A 17,966-nucleotide genomic window follows, 5' to 3' on the forward strand; every position below is an offset into this window, starting at 1 on the left:
GGGATGTGATGAAGAATTTGATTCAAAAGTAGACCGTGTCCAGTCAGGCTGTCGGCAGAAGGACCAAACCACACCAGAGGAGACATGTCCTTGGGGATTGAACTGTTTGATGTGTATTTATTTTGTAGATTACAGGTTAAATTAAAAAAAGTAATTCAAGGATGAATTAATTATGAACCCGTCTGTTAACCATCTTACCTGCAGGTGATCTGGCTCTGGCTGTATCATTGTGGTTTTAAATAATATTACGGGTTGGTTAAGTTTGAATCTTGTCCCTGAGTAGGTTTTCATTGGATCCAAAGACCTGCTTGCTCCATTGACTGGAGAGTCTAAATTGATTGAAAGTAAGTGCATTTATTCTGTCTGTTTTTGAGTCAAAGCTGCATCTGACTGGTGACCTATCACACCCACTGTTGATGGAAATAAGCTCCAGCACTTGCATCATAAATATCATGACAAACAAAGAACTTTTTGTTTTGTCTTGTGGAGTCAGACAGAAAATATCAATGCCAATGTCATGTTTGTACTACAAATATAAAGCTGGAGTCAGCAGTCTGCTTTAGCAAACAGATGTGAAACAGAGGGGGAGAGGGCTCTAAATCTCTTTCCGTGTAACCGGGGGGTTTGTGCTAAGCTAAACAAACCAACCGATCGACTGGTCAGATATGAGACGACTGAATTGAGCTTTATCAGTCCACTTAATGGCCTTTACCAGCTGCTATCACTCCCATGTTAATGCTCCAGACTCGGCAAACTGCACCTGCATTTCACTTCATTTATTATCAGAATCGGCACCTGTAAATCTTTGTGGCAGATGTACCTTCAACCAGGCTACTACTACAGTGTGGTAATTTTCCAGTCCGTTTGCTGCAAAAACTTTTTTTTAAAACGTTTGAGCCTAATGTGAAGTACATTGAGCAAACTTTAATAATTCAGTAACAATGTCAAGGATTCCCACTGTGGATCATAACAAGGATCATGTTCACGGTTCCCACAAGTCATTATAATTTCAGATGAATAAACTGCATCAGTTTCATCTGCAACCAAGTGAAAATGTTGAATTTGTCATGAGGCATCTTGTTGACATCTCCAGTTCTAATTACCTCTGAAATACTGGAGTAACATCCACTTAAAACGCTCTTAGATTTTCTCAGATTTCCCTGTTAGGAAAATAAGAAAGAGAAACTCCAGACGCACCAAATGCTTTCAGCCACTGCAAGTGGAAAGCATGTGGCTGATTGTTCATCATCGCATGGTTGAGAGAGGTGTTGGGCTGTGTGCAAAGACGAGAAGACAGAGAAATGCCACTTAAAAACATCTGTTCAAAATATTTTGAAGTGAAAATGAGAAGGGACAGATTGGTTTAAAGAGAAGCTTACAATTGAAATGCTTTGTGGTTTGCTCAAATCTGCACGGAAACATTTCAAAGTCTGGATTTAAATGTTTAATATTCATAGAATTTGATCACAAACTAAGCATGATGAAGTGTTTCTTTGCTGTAAAATTGCTTCTTTGCAATGAATCTAAAAAAGATTCGAAATGCTGATATTTGTCTTTTAAATGGTGCCACATCTATAAGGGACATGCATTTGTGGGATGAGCAGCCGAGATGAGTGTGTGTCGCACCTGGTAGCGATTTCACAAATCTTCTCTGCTTTTGCAAACAGCTTTTCTTTGCTGATTCATTTGAAGTTGTTTGGATGATTGTGGTCTGAGGAAGCAAGACAAGTTGACCAGCTGGAGGAAATCTCAATGCTGAGAGACGTCGACATGAAATTCTGCCACCATTGTCAATCTCACTTCCCCACACTCTGGGACCAAACTCTATCCTCCATGATGACATTGCTGTCGACTACAGAGTGGGGCTCAGCAGAGACGACCTCCAGAAACTCGGAGTGGTGAAGATGGAGTGACCTGCCAGCAGCCCTGACTTTAACCCTATTAAACACTGTGATGCCCAGAGCAGTGTGAGCAGGAAGGTGATCAGAGTCGGCTCACCAGTGAGGCAATACAGGCAAATGCCGGTGCCGGGGCTTCCGGTGGGGCGCCTCAAACTCGGGGAAGAAATTCCCTTCAATGCTGTTGCGCAGGCAGAGCGTGCTGAGAATGGATCACTGAGCCTCACATAGGACTCGAAACTCTTGATTTATTTATTTGAACACCAACACAACATACAACACGGCCATGTGTGAGCAGCCCCAAAATCCTCCTCACTCACGGTGTCACACAATTACAACACAAACTGGACTGAGCAGGGCAACGACAATGGATGATGAGAGAAATACAAAACAAACAGTTAACGACACTAAACTTAAACACAAATTCTAGAGGTACAGTAAAACGTCCAATAATCTGGTGTGCTGCCCCGACCAAGATGCCACAGCCGCTGCTACATTATAACTAAACTAATTATTACAATCAACTCTTAAAATGGAAAAGCTTACACTGATTCAAATGTAAAGCAATGCCCAATTCATTTTACTGCAAATTAAAGGGTGGAGTCTACCATTATAGATCATTTGTAAAGATTGTACCTACAGTAGGCGTCTGCATTGGCTGAATCTACACTTTTGTTATTTGTTTTATTTACAGCCGACGAGCTAAGGTTGTTCGCATTTTTAATATTCAATCAAAAAAAAAATTCCCTTTTCACCCCTTTTATATATCACATTTTCAAACTTACTTGCTCGTTGTGTTACAGTTTATATTGTCTAACACGTGTTCAATGTTGTTAACTTGGCATCAGTGTTAAAATACACATTATAATTATCATCAATACTCCAAACATAGCATTGCCACACATACTAAACTGCATTTTACTGCTTGTCTGAATCAACATTTCACTTTAATGACAATAACGTTGTCTGTAATCTAATGAGCATATCAGGAAATAAAATACATTGCATAGTAGACAACACGTTCTATTAGGTTGTTTTTCCAAGAAATCCTTTTTACGTTGATGTTTTTTGTGATATTTTAAGCATGTGACACGTGACATGTTATCTTATAAATCAAAAACAATAGTAAAAACAAGCAAAATCTGGCTTCTTCAACATGCGACAGAGGCTAATATGCCTTGTTTCTTCAGATTATTGCTTTGGCGAAGGTTTGGCGCATTTTTCATTGGCGCAACCCACAAACTCAGCTCTGCTGCTCATCCTTTCCTTTCAGAAAGCAGGACCTTTTTCACCTAGTTGCACAAGAAAACCAGATTTTAAATGTTAAAAAAGTAAATTAATAGTCTAATTGGAAAACAAGGGGCACATATTGTCTCATTTTGTCACTAAAATAATTCATATTATGTGTCATTTCCATTCAAAATATACACAGTCCATGGCTCTATCTTAGGTGGCTTGATCTTGTCAAGAGGGATCTTGGATCAGAGCATCTTGGAATAGCCGAAACACAGAGTGTAAACAGAAAAGCCCAAGCTGTGATTACTTATTAAGTCTACAAAACACTTATAGATGGGTCTGTCACTCTCTCACACACACACACACACACACACACACACACACACACACACACACACACACACACACACACACACACACACACACACACACACACACACACACACACACACACACACACACACACACACACACACACACACACACACACACACACACACACACACACACACACACACACACACAGACCAGTGGCATCACACAACATTGGACTGACAGGCACATAGGCAGTTTTAACAAGTGTTAACGTCTCTACACACCACACACAGAAAAATATAAAAAGCACGGTATATACAAAGACACAAGCAGACAAAACAAGTCTGCAGCTGAAGATAAATGAGCAATGGATGATATTAATGCACAAACATTCACATACGAGCTGCAAATCCCATGCTGTTCGACTTAATGGAGGGCAAATGTAGAGTGTGGCTCTATCAGTCGAGATAAAGATGAAGGAAGACATACAAGTTGCATTTCCGTGTGAGTTCCATCCATTAAAGCAAGCCAGAGAACTGGGAACAAAAGGAGGAAATCACATTTTTAAATTCATTTCTGCAAAGTCGGGTTCCCTCAAACCCACTGAAACGCTTTTTTCCTGGAGTCTATACATCTTTGCCTATCATTATGTTGTTAAGAATGCTCGGCTCTAATAATACCAATCAGTCTGTCATACTTTTCCATGTATCTACAGAGTGACTCTTGCTTGACGAACATAAAACATCCTTTCACAAAGTATGGTCTACGGTTGAAAGCAGCATTAAAAGTCTGAAAGGACACAATCATGCACACAATAACCATGACTTGGAAAACGACACCTCAAAATTGTCAACAATTCTGCCAGAATCATCAGACGGTACAGCAGCCACACAGACAGCAGATACAGCAGTGCCACAATGTTGTCGCAGTGTTTAAGAGTGTTAATGCTTTCTGCAAGATTGCACTTTTGTCATTTAACAAAAGAAATTATGAATGCACAACATCAACACTTCCACAAATGTAAACAAACACAAATTTCTTCATCTGGGCAACAGTAAACCACTCCTACATCCATAAAGGATTATAGCCTCAAGACATGACTGCATTTATCTTGAGGGTAGAAATGATCTACTGAGGCCTCTGTGACCTTGCAGCACTTGCAATTACATTTGTCCACACTGTTGCAGGGAAGTATGTTTAGTTCAATGAGAACCACTTCTGGTTTGCTGGGAAACCACCGGGGTGTTTCTTTGAGAATATGTGCAATTGAAGCCTATTATCAACTTCAATGTTTAAGAAGCGTGATCTTCATTATTTAAGATAACTGAGGTCACATGGTTTTAAGACAATGATTTCAGTGGGCAGCATTTCCTGTTAACATTCAGAACCCGACAATAAACATTTTGCTTTCAGGGGAAACACAGTGAAGAGCAATTTATGACCCTCAATTTGCATGTTTGCTGATAAAGCCACGTCTCCTGGAGTTAATTTTAAACCATCTGAAACTAGATTACACACACAAACAGACGAAGAGGTCACACAAACTTATCAGCATTTACAAAATGAATTACAGCCTATTTTGGGCCAGGCTATTAGAACAAAGTTGCAAAGGGCTTTTAGTGGCACGCACGCACGCACGCACGCACGCACGCACGCACGCACGCACACACACACACACACGCAAACAAATGCTCACACAAGGATAAGGACAAATAAGGACGAGACAAATGCACTACACACAGACACACACACACACACACACGCACGCACACACACACACATGCACACGCAAACAAATGCTCACACAAGGATGTGTGTGTGTGTGTGTGTGTGTGTGTGTGTGTGTGTGTGTGTGTGTGTGTGTGTGTGTGTGTGTGTGTGTGTGTGTGTGTGTGTGTGTGTGTGTGTGTGTGTGTGTGTGTGTGGTGCATTTGTCTAGTTAGGTTCAGGCAAGTAGTTAAGGGTGAGTTTCCAGTCAGCCTGCAGGAAATACATTTATGCAAAATTCCTCCATAGTATAAAAACACAGGTAAGAGGTGTGTGTGGTGGTGGTGGTGGTGGTGGCGGGGGGGGGGGGGGGGGGGGGTATCAGAGTCTCAACTCTGCCAACATCACACACTGTTACCAGGTGTAATATTCTCAGGAGTCTTATTGACTGCGCTGGGTTGCATTAGCAGGAAGATGATCTGGCTCAGGTGCAGGTGAAGCAGCAGTTGTAGAAGACGTCAGGTATTAAAGTATGAGCCCTGTTTTATCGCACAATGCAACAATGTGCTCGCATTATGTGAACGTGACTGAGGGGTCTTGTAAATCTCCTCAGCTTCAGATGTGATTTCAAATCTGCTCTTTATTGCCGCTTATGTTGCGCTGCACTAGTTCACCAGAAAACAAATGTCTTCCCAGATATAAGAATCAAAGAACAAAAGTAGAAATAGAGAGATCAACATGTGTCCAATAATGATGTTATGTGCAGTAAAAAAAAAAAAAAAGCCACTTAATATAAAGCTAGAAAGAGAAGTCAGAGTGAACAAACAATTTTTTTCCATGTTAAGTTCTTTCTACTTCCACACCGGTGCTTTGTTTCGTTGATGCTCTCTGCACCTCTTATTGGCTCTTCAAAAGCACTCAGAGCACACCTCCATTCACCTCCACTTCTCAATACCTTTCTCCTTCTTTCCCATCCATCATTTCCACTGACCCAGATACACACACACACACACAAGTACGGTCAACAAGACACACACTCACAGACAAGCACACTCTAATAAAATGGACCTCTAGTAAAACTGCAGAGGCAGACTCACTGAACCATACAGAGCTCAAAGTGCCCTCATGCCACAGGAATAACAAAGACATTACAAGCTAGTAAAGTTTTCTTCACAATCCCAGCTCGGCACCGCAGTGCAGACCGTCTGCTCATCCCGAGCACCACCTATACCCAGTATGCCTCCCTCGTCAAGCAGCGCAGCGGCACAAACTTCACCCACCCTTCGCTCTCCTCTTTCTCCCGCTCCTTCTCCTTCGCTTTGCGAGACTTGTGAAGGAGTCCGATCAGGATGACGGCCGCCCGGATACCGGCCTTTTTGTTGTGGAACCGTCCCGATGTCTGAGACATGCCTGACGCTTCTGCCGGGGGCAGGAGGGGTTCGGGTGACAGCCGATCCAAGGTCAGACCGGCTCCAGGGCTCCCTGGTTGCAGGACCTGCCTGGACGTGGCTTTGCGAGGTTCCAGCGTGGGTTTTGGTGGAGAGACTGCCAACAAAGAACCTCTTTGAAATTGTGCCCTCTTGATTGGCAGCCTCTTGTCAGACCTTCCGTTCTGGGTCTGAACCAGGAATCCGAAGAGTCAAACACCCTGAACACCTTTGTGTTTTGGATGATCAAAACAAATCTCAGTTGTTCTTGCTCGCAGGATCAACGAGTGTTTGCTGTAATCCCAGAGGTCCCAGAGTGGCACAGTTGGACTCCAGCTCAAGGTGAACTCTTATCTGCATTGCCAGCTCCTGCAGCGAATCTGTGCATCACAGCTCCAAAACACAAGCTGGTCCCCGACGAGAGGATGAGGAGCCGCTGCCTGGCAGAAAGGCTTGCTGTGGCACTGCATCTCTCTGCCTACCTCTACCTTCCCACCTCTCCCTCCTTCTCTAACGTGCTCTGCTTCTTCTCCCTCTGTGTCTGCTGCTGCTGCTGCTCTGCTCCCTCCTTCCTGTCAACCAAACCCCGCCCGCCTCCGTCTGACAGGCTGGAGAGTGTCAGGACTCCGCCTCCTCCCGCTCCTCCCCTACTGTATGCCACCCTCCCCCTCGCTCTCCTCCTCCCTTGTCCTTGTTTCTACCTTGTTAATAATTTTGTATTAATATCCCCGACCTTGTTCTATCTACACTTGATTTCATGATTTCATTTCCAGGCACAAACAACCCGCCCATAAAAAAAACTGTAACACACAAGCAAACATTATCTCTCTGTGTGGAATCTCAATTCAAGCAGTCTTATCAATTTATTGCGCGGTGTGCTGTTGCCAAGGGCATGACAACCAAATTAAACCACACACAAATGTACACATTCTAAAACAGAAATGCACAGCACATATATTTTGTGTTTTATTTCTTCTTATTCTTTACTCTGACATACCCCTAGTCCTCTTTGTGCCGCTAATAAACAGTCTGCATTCCTCTCGTTGTTCGAACAAATATCCATTCTGGTGTGCCGGGGCGTCTCTCCGGCTCCAGCCACAACCCGTTTCCTTTTTAGTTGTCTCACTTCAGTAAACAGAGCCGAGGCAGTCGTCTTCCCAGAATATATTGATCTGAAGGGCTCCGTTTCCATCGTTGACCACCTGTTGTTCTTCCTCTCTGAGCTCATCAACTGATTGACTGTGAGAGATTGAGTGAATGAATGGACGAGTGTGTATCCACATGATTTCCAGTTTTCATTATTCATTTTATCTTCCCCATTTCATTTTTCTTTTTTTTTTTAAAATAGTTGAATTAAACTGGCAGTGGCACACATCCCACTCCATTTTGTTCTCAGCTTGTTTGCAATTCACATTGAATAATAGTTTGGCAACTCTGGCAATTTCTGTATAAGCAATTTGCAGTTCACCAGGAGGATAAAAGGGATATTATGCCTTCTGGGTAACGCATCTCATCTTCAGGTTTGCAGGTCCTTTTGTAATAGCCCTTTATTGTCATACCTACTTGTGGTTACCCATTATAGCTTATTGCATAATTTTAATGGGTCTTCATTATATTCAGAAATATAATTAAAAAAAAAAGAAATTTTTTTAAATTTGCAAATTATTTTCTGAAAGAACACATTAAAATAAGTCCTGCTGAGAATCTAACTCATGCAGTCACCAATTAAACAATGTGTTATTACTCAATTTTCTCTCTTACCTTCAGTACTTGCACAGACAATGGTTTCTGTGAAGGGATCAACAGAAGTATCTGTCATTAAAACTTTCTTCAAAGATCCCAAAGCATACTAACTAGACAGAGAGACAAACAATAAAGTGATATTTAAGTAGACAGGCTCATTAAACAAAATATCAGTCCACTTCTTTGTTTAATTTGTCACAAACTTATTTTAAAGATACAGTATTAACCAAATGCAGTGTATTTTGCGTCTAAATCTAGCATTTCTTTTTGATTTAATCAAATTCACAAGCCTGAATCTCAGTGTTAACATTGGCTGTGGTGGTCAGCATATTAGAGATATTTAAGTACAGAGGTTAAAGAAGGACACATGGTATTTGGAGTTTTGCAGGTTTGAATCCCACCAGGGAGCAAGGCCCATGAAACCACTTTGTTTGTCCCCGTTACATTTTGATCGTCATCTGTAAGACTTTTTGCAGGATTTAACATGAGCGTGCTGCCACATTGCTCTCCTTTGAGCTCCTGCAGACTTCCAGTCATCTTGTTAAAGTTGCGTCCACGACGCATTTATGGTGTCATCTATAAATGTAAACCTTTCAAACACCTTTTTGCTCTCATGCAGCCCCGTGCTATCGCACTCCCACTCCCACTCTTCACTGTCATCACTTCGCCACGCTGAGGATCGTCAGCATGGAGATCAGAGAAACACAGACATCCCGGTCCCCCCCCCCCCTCCCTCCCCCTCCCCAACAACTTTCTACAGCTCTCCTGCTGTAAACATTAAACTGGCTATTACCTTTAATTGTTGAAACTTCTTCTCATATTTTTTCAAAGTTTAACTTTGTACTACTGTGTCGGAAAACATTTTTTTTTTTTTTTAGAGTTTCAAACAGGTTTATTTAGTGAAATCTTTTAACAGGAGCAGATTTCCAATGATGACACATGAGAATAACTTGTTAGTCAGGTTTTCAGGGCTGGACCTTTCTCAGTACATCATGAGGTTATTTTTAGAAGATGATCCAGGATTTGCAGTAAAGCTGTGACTGTGTTTGAACCCAATATCAATTTGTCAAAAAATAACAGAAACATGTCATTAAGCAAGCAATTTGTTTGGGGTTTTTTTGTTTGTTTTTTCAACTTTTAACTATTCCTATTTTGAAAATTAAAAAATGTCCCCAAAGGTTCTGCGTAACACAAAGCAGCAGTTATAGGGCTGTAGTTATGGACTTCATGTTTACAGACTTTGTCCTGAACATTCTCCTTGAACTGAAACGTATCCTCCAAGACACGTGCATATAAATGGGTAAAAACAGGCAGGTGCATTATTATCAGATGATCACGTAGCAGCATAGATAAAACTGGGCAGGCACACAAGGACATAGACATAAAACTACAGAATACGAGCAACACGAAAGCCTGATGCAGCAGAAGAAGAAGAAAAAAAAAAAAAAAAAAGGTGGTGATTCATATTGCGCATCCTGTGCAGTTTGTCTAGGTGAGAGTGGTGATAATAAAAAAGGTGAATGTTGCTAACTAAAATAGACTCCTCTCAGACTCCTCAGACAGAGGACGATTAGAGAAATGGATCATTCAAGATGAGGTACAAAGGCGTTTGAGTAGATGAGATGCTTCTGTGATTGCCCGACAGCAGAACAGATTAAGCTGAGAAAACAGCGGCTACAAATACAATAATCAAACAGAAGGCCTTCTCTTTCTCTCTCCTCACACATTGCTTTTCCTGTGTGTGATCAGCGCCATAGCAACCAGGCAGCTGCCAGCGAATCTGCCCGAAGGACCCCCAAGGCTGTATCCCCTTGACAACTATTCAAAGAAAAAAAAAAAAAAAAAAAGATAGATATACAGTTATTATCCTTATTGGAATTTACTTTTAAAAATCATAGTGTGAGATGTTTGATTGACATACTGTGTGATCGTGGCTCCTTCACTTACAGCCACCTGAGGATTTTCCCAGCTCGAGACGGGAGAGACGGATGAATAAGCTCACAGCTAACTTGTTCTGTCGAACGTCCCCCAGAGGCCGACTGTTACACACACACACACACATACGTATGTATGTACACTTACGTGTGTGTGCATAAACAATTCACTAGGTTGTTAATGCGAATCATGAGGGGGGGAGGGGGGGGGGGGGTGGTGAAATTAGACACCTGTATCTATTCACTTTCGAATGCAAAAACACAGTTTCAGCTCCTCCCACGCTCACAAACAGGTGTGACATTGTTCTTGTGTGATACACTGAAGAACAGCCAAGTGAACAGTCAGAGAAGACATGGTAGTTTTACCTCATGTAACATTGGTAAACAGGTACACACAGTCAGCTGGAGCTTTTCCTGATGTTTCCAAGGTGAAACTCATTAATTCAAACAATTTGATGAATTGCCAGTTTCTTCAGTCACCTTGCTTATTTTAATTAGGAACCTGCATATCAATAAAACAATGATTGAAAACATGACGTGTTTTTTTCTTCTTCTTTGTCATCAGTTTATAGTTGAAGCAGTAAGGAAATTTAAGACTATTTTCTTTGTGCGCGGATGAGTAGAGAGTCGATAGTAAGCACAAGCATGGCTGAAATGTCATCTTGAAACCTTTTTCAGCCTGAAAGTGATTTAGATTATTTTAGGTAGCTTAGCTGCTTTGTTTGTAATGAGAAGAATTACCATCTGGACCTTCACAGCAAGTGGTGAACAGAGGAAACAATCATGGTCTGGACATCTGTTATGCAGATATCTGCAGGCTAAACCAGACTCTGATCATCATTTGACAAATCCTGTTGCTAAATTGTTGATGATGGAGGTAAAACGCATATCAAGGAGAAGGAGGAGGATGTGTGTACATACTGTACTTAAACATTTAATCTGTCAGTTTGGATCAATATCTCTGTGTGTGTGTGTGTGTGTGTGTGTGTGTGTGTGTGTGTGTGTGTGTGTGTGTGTGTGTGTGTGTGTGTGTGTGTGTGTGTGTGTGTGTGTGTGTGTGTGTGTGTGTGTGTGTGTGTGTGTGTGTGTGTTATTCCTCAGTGAATTATATGTCTACATAAAATTTTATTTACTTTCATGTAAAATAAAACTGTAAGGTCTATAAGGCATCCACTTTCAATTATGGTTGACAACTACTCGTGAAATTGAATGTTGGATTAATTTTGTGTTCCTGACTAGTTTTATATGAGTTCCATCACTCGATCTATGTCAAGTGCAAACACACACATGCACACACTGCTGCACACACAACCAGTGCATGCCTTATTGGTACCCAGCAGCCTTTCCTGTCACTTCACAGGTCCTCAAGTGTCTCGAAAACAGACGCCAGCCCACCAGGGTCACCTCACTTTGCAGCCCATACTATTAAAGGACAACACACTTACTCCCGTATAGATTAGATACTCTGCGATGTCTTTTATAGTAAATTACAATACACTATGACATTTCCCAAAGCATGTCCCTTCACATGCTCACAAAGCCACAAACAAAATACTTGACCCAACTACAACACTGCTGAAGAAAGTGACCTTCACAACTGCTGCAGAGTAAGTGCCCCCCCACCCCCACCCCCACCCCCCAACACACATACACATGCAGTGTTAGGATGGCTGGCGGCGGCTGGATAAATCCAGGGGATTGAGGCAGAGATGAGGTGTGGACCAACCCGGTGTTTTGTTTCACCCACACAGAAAATTACAATGTACCGAGACACTTCCACACAACACCGTCTCCCTCCGACGGCCTCAGGTTCGGAGAGCAGACATTAACCGTGAGAGGCAGCCTCATGCAGACTGCTGCGTGTCACCGTACAGCTCAGAGGAGACCGCAACGACAAATACACTGCTTGTTCCATGTCTAAAAACAACATGCGTATATCTATACGTTTTCATTCATAACCACGTCACAATATTGGACGGAATTGTGCTTCAATTTGAAACGGTGCTCAGGCACACTGGGGAACATCCTCATCTGAACACTGAACAGAACACCACATGAAATATGGGTAACGGCCTTGAATACATTGTTTTACTCTCAGAAAGGCCGTATCCTGACTTTGTGTGCGAAAAATGACCCGTTACAGGAACACGACAACCTCTAACCACTAACGCGCTGCTGATTACTAAAAGAAAATTGTTAATGCGATTACAATCTGTCAATTGTCTCTAGGTATCTGTTAGCATTAGCAGAAACTTTTATCTTAATGGATACTTTACTAGGAGAGCAACGTCTCATTCACCCAGAATTACCTCTCTCTTCATAACAGCATCAGGAAGGATGTCCAATTGGAAGTAGGATTAGTTTGTGGATATTAGCGGATATAATGGCCACAGTGTTTCCTGTATACTGTTCTGCTGCTGCTGCCTCATCTCATTGGCATCAATTAATAAAGGGTTTGATGCTTTCTAGGTGTTTTCTATGTGCAATGGAGCACGTGCAGCTTAAAAAAAAGGACTTTAATAATGACTGTTTTACAATGAAATGGGACAAAAATAACTTTGTGCAGCACCATTTAACTTGGACCTTCCTGATACAAATTCAGAATACAGGAATGACTGAACCAGACATCTAAGAGACCCAAAGAGTGCAGTCAGCACAGTTAATGTGTCACAGCATCACTGCAATAATACAGCGATGTCCATATTATAAATATATTCTAATTGAGAGAGTCAATGTGCAAGTTACTTTTTCGAGAGACTAAGTATGTTGAGTTCGGTAACTAGTTAGTGATTCCACTATTTCTTAAAGTGGTAAGTGAGAAATTGATTCAATGTTTTCATTAAATGGCACATAACTGTGTATAAGCATTTGATTGTAGCTGATCAAACTTGCTCTAATGTCGTGTTTTTCTGTATGTCTTTTCAGGATTGGTCCAGCAACAGCTGAGAAGCAAAAAAATCTCTCTAAACACTCTAAAAACCCATTAAGAATAAATTACATCCCCGATCGGTGATGCAGACTCTTGCCATTTACTTTAGTGCAACATGTGACATTTTGTGAGTCGTCCACAAATCCACCCTCTTTCTACACTAATCCATGTCGAGTTATTTTCTCCAATACATATTGGCGTAAACCCCAATAAGAACTCGACTAGACACTCGCGTGTCTTTGCAGACTAATCCATCCGTAGACCCTTGTCTCATCAATATCAGTGACAGTGTCGGTGGTTCGGCCCGGAAGATGTGTCTGGTATTTATGGAAAAACACCCCAAGTTCAAAAGCAAATGGCAAACAGGTCATGAATATGAGATTAACCCTGAAATATCATGTTGTCTTATAAATTAAACAGCAATCCTTTAAGCACAAAGAAATGTCAACACTCCCCCTCTCTCGCCCAGTGGGTCATGCCCTTATGTACAGAGCATGTGGCGCTCACATGTGTTTGACAGTTTTGCATCATGTCGTGGAGACTTTGATTATGTAACAAACAAAAGCAAATTGACAGTCGGAGCCTTTCAGGAAGCGAGGCAGTACGTGCTGAGCATTCGCACACAGTTGTTAGGGCTTTTTAAGCTGCTCTGATTACTCTCTAATGGGCCTGCGAGTTGCCAATCATCAACGTAAATGGCTTTATTGTTTTGTGTAATTGACATGTTTATTAAAACTGGCTCCTTCTGTCATGTTATCATTGTGAACATGTGGTGTAACAATCCCTCTCTCTTTTCTGCTGATCACAACTTGCTAAGACTTACATATTAAGGTGAATTATTAAGGTATTTGCTTGAACCTGTTGTTTGCTAAAGTGTGGCTTTTCAAATGTAAATGGTCAAATTACACACCAGTGGGCGATAATCAAAGAGTGTGAACCATCACCCTTCACCACCAAAGCAACGTTCGCCTCATAAACATTAAGAACGCGCAGACATCAGACGCAATTCCTCTGAGTTCTGCATCACTCAAGTAAAATATCAAATGCTTGGCCAAAACTTTGTCATTTCTTGGCCCTCAAATCGCTCACTGTTGCTATAGATCAACAATACACACTCAGTCACTTTTTTAGGGACATGTGTACAATGAAATGTAAATGTGACATCACTGCCATGCAGACATGCAGTCACGCACTCTGTCAACATCAATTAGTGTCAAATGTACTTTTTTTTTTTCATCCGTGGCAGGAAAACATTAGGGCCCGGGAAAAACTCACAGATGGACAAGGAGAAAACGCAAAAGTTCATGTGACAGTATTAATTCAATGTGTATTTAAATTGCACGTCAGGGTTGACTTCATACAAATCTGAACATTATTAACTTTGTAAGGATGCATGTACACTTCCATACATACTTAAATGCCTGCTTGTGGTATATGTCTACTTAAAAAGTATGTTAAGAGCCTAATTGGGAACCATCTCACTACATACACTCCTGTTTAGTGTTACTTGGACTGACTTCAGCCCTCTATAACCCTCTGAAGGATCAGTGGCTCAGGCTGATGGATGGATCCCCTTTGCATGTATTGTTCGGTTTCATTTTGGGACTGCTTGATCCAATTCTACATCTGTCCTTCAGTTTCTAATTTGTTGTTCGATGCTTAAGAGGCTTCGTTTGTGGATTAACAAGAAATTCATTATTTTCCTTTGTGCTCACTGGGCTTCACGGGAACTACAGCAGAGAAATTATTGCAGCACAGCGTTGGAGCTATATCATGAAAAATGAAAGTAGGAGGAGGTCCAAATATGGATTTCACAAGGTGTACCTTTAGCGGAGTCCGGTGAGTGCCTAGTGTCAAGCAGAGAAGCTGTCTGTTGTGTTGGCTCTCGTCATTGTGTTGCCTCTCCAGAGCTTCCTCTCTCCTTTATAACAGCCCCACTTCTCTTCCTCTGGCTCTGGTCCTTCTCACAGTTCCATCACCCTTTCTCCATCATCAGCGTTACGTACTATGAAACCATTTTTTCTTTCATTCTCCAAGTGTTCCCTCCGCTTTTGACCTTCACAGGCCTTGAAAAACCACTACAGATTTGTAATGCTCAATGAGATGTTTGATAGACACACCAACCTTCTGATTGGCTATAATCATGTATTTGTAGGAAGAATTCAGACCTGAATGTCTGATAACATTTCCTGCCCATTCTGCACCATCAATGAACTTTGAAAGACTAATAGAAATGTTGAAATCACTGCAATCAAAGGTTTATCTCGGATAATGTTACATTTAGATAATTAGCATTCTGTGAGACATTACCACCATCAGTTTGGAGTATAAGTGTCTCATCCATCTCTTCCTGCAAATTAAGTCACACTTCATATCACTTTTTTTCTTTTCAATCTCCTTTCTTGGCATGGTAATCCTTTCCATGATTCAGTGTTTGGATCTACACTCATTTTCAAGTGCAAAGCCACAGACGTAACTACATTGATGGCAGCACATAATCCAAAGGCGAAAGATGTGTCAACACATTTATTAAAGTATTGGTAATAAGCAAATGTATTACACAACCACTTCATTTGTATAATTACAAGGTTCCTCTTTTGGTTTCACACACATGTAATTTTCCACTCACCTGAGTGTGTGGTGTCGGCCTCTTGAAATTCTTCCTTTGACGAAAAATAGCAACTCAAGTGTCGGGATTCATTATTATATACTAAGTGCCATAAATGGACAGATTTACCAAGAAGGGCTGTTAAAAGGTCTTATGATGTAATTGCTATCTATTGTAGAAGAATGCAGTAATAAAATGGGGATTATGTGTGACATTAAATAAAATAAAGATAAGTCAAAAAAAAAATAATTACTGAATTTTGCATTTATTACACTGCTATTTTCAATTAACTGCCATTATTTGATTATTTGATAGTGATATGGAACAAACAATGTCATAGATAGAGTGACATTTTAGAATAAGATGAGTACAAATGTTTTCACATTTATTCACAGACTTGTCAGCTTTGCTCAGATTGACAAACCCTGGTGCAGTTCAGATGGAGTTCAATTGATTCAATCATTGAATTCAATCCTTGCTCACTGTGACGGGCTTCAGCCCCAGCAGGTATGGAAGGGTTGAGTGCCACATGAACTGGGAAAATAAATGAAAAAAGGACTAACATATTTTCCATAGTCTCAATGTGCAACTAGATAAACAAGAAAAAAAAGACAACAACAAAAAGTTTGTGTTTGGAAGAGCAGCAGAACGATGTATGTGGGTTGTGTAGATGAAATATTTGCCAAATATTCTTTGCCAAAGCTATAAAGCTTCTCTTTGCACCTGCCAGTGAGCTTGTTTTGAGCTGCTGATCGTCCCCACCTATGAGCATGGGCCCTGCTACCCTCGTCACTTGGTGTCCGCTGGTGTTGATTACATGTACACTTGTAAATAAACATGTGGAGACCTGCTTGTTTAACGATGAGTCCAGATTGTGTCTACCTCATTTGGATTGTATGGTCAATGTGGAGAGAAGATGTGGTGAAGGCTTTACTAATTACTGCACTGAAAGAAAAAAAGACCTTTTGAAGGGGGGGACAGGCTGTTGAATGTTCACTTCATGATTGTCTTGTTTTTTTTCAGACTTTATCCAAATCTTCAAACAAGAGTCAAAAGCAAAGAAAAGCTGTTTGGTATTGGCAGAGAAGATTTAGAAAAAAATTTCCATGGGCACAACCCAACAAGCTGAGCTCTTCTACTCATCCCACAAATGCACGTTCCTCACAAATGTGACTTTATTTAACATGGAAATAATCAGGCATTGCAAAGGTGGAATTTCGTGTCCATAAGCATTGTTAAATAAAATAATCTATCAAATACAAATTTTATTACTTTTACGTAGTTTAAAATTTTCCGTAAGTAGTAGTAATTCTTTTTGCTGTATGTGTCATGGTTCTTCTGTTTTGTGTTATTTGATCGTTTTTCTTGATTTTGTGTTCAAACCAGATCTACATGCTCTTTACTCAATTAGAGAAAAGAAATGAGACAGCAATGTTGCTTTTCACTGTCACACAAATCCTTTTTCCCCCTTTCAGCCTTCCTCTGTCTGGTTGAACTGTTTGGGGTTTTTTTCTGTCTTGGGTTTCTGTTAATAAAATTTGAGTGTCTCTGGGTGGCGCTCTTATTTGTCTGCCAGCTGTAGCCTCTCATGCAAACGACCCATTTCCTCTGCAGGCTGCGCAAAATGAATCATCAGCTGTGTGATAAAGTACGTTTCTAGACCTGCTTGACAGCTGTTTTTAAATGTAAGAGCTTCATGAATCACTGTTGTACCATATCAGCCACAGAGCAGCCAAACAAATGGCAGAGGATGGTGGATTATTACTTTAAGATAAGTTTACCGCCACATGCTGTTTTTTTTCTTCTCAGGAGGGCAGAGCAGCAGTGAGTTATTGCTCCATGTGCTCTATCGGGGTAGGGAAATTGCTCCTATATGAGTTATCTACACGTAAAACAACATGGTGACACGCAAGCAGCAACACAAACATTCACGAGTGCAGATACAGTGCTGTATATCAGGTTAAGTGACATGGGAAACTCAAAGTTGAATAGGACACACAAATAAAAGTGGCAGCAATGGAAGATGAATGCACTTCAAAGTGGGAAACGAAACACTGGATTAAACACACGGTGAGCTTGGAGCTGGTGTCAACAGCACTAGAGGATCATTTCAAGAGTGTAAGTGGAGTGCCACAAGTGACTAAAGTACTCGAGTTAATTTTACATTAT

General features: G+C 41.1%; 1 protein-coding gene across 13 annotated transcripts in view; it reads right to left on the reverse strand.

Moving 5' to 3' along the window:
* The window catches only part of rap1gap2a (RAP1 GTPase activating protein 2a), a 95,465-nt gene that overhangs the window by 37,703 nt on the left and 39,796 nt on the right, over positions 1 to 17,966 (reverse strand). For 4 of the 13 annotated variants that reach the window (XM_080459646.1, XM_080459637.1, XM_080459642.1 and 1 more), the window contains exon 1: positions 6,437 to 7,160. The exons of 8 other annotated variants lie outside the window; for them this stretch is intronic. In XM_080459646.1, coding sequence (XP_080315772.1) covers positions 6,437 to 6,564 — 128 coding nt within the window. In that variant the 5' untranslated portion in view covers positions 6,565 to 7,160. Of the gene's footprint in view, positions 1 to 6,436; positions 7,161 to 10,049; positions 10,139 to 17,966 lie in introns of those variants that run through there. One more of the 13 variants, XM_080459651.1, reaches the window with a different exon arrangement.

The sequence above is a fragment of the Lipophrys pholis genome (genome assembly GCF_963383615.2).
Source record: "Lipophrys pholis genome assembly, chromosome: 3".
Taxonomy (NCBI): Eukaryota; Metazoa; Chordata; class Actinopteri; order Blenniiformes; family Blenniidae; genus Lipophrys; species Lipophrys pholis.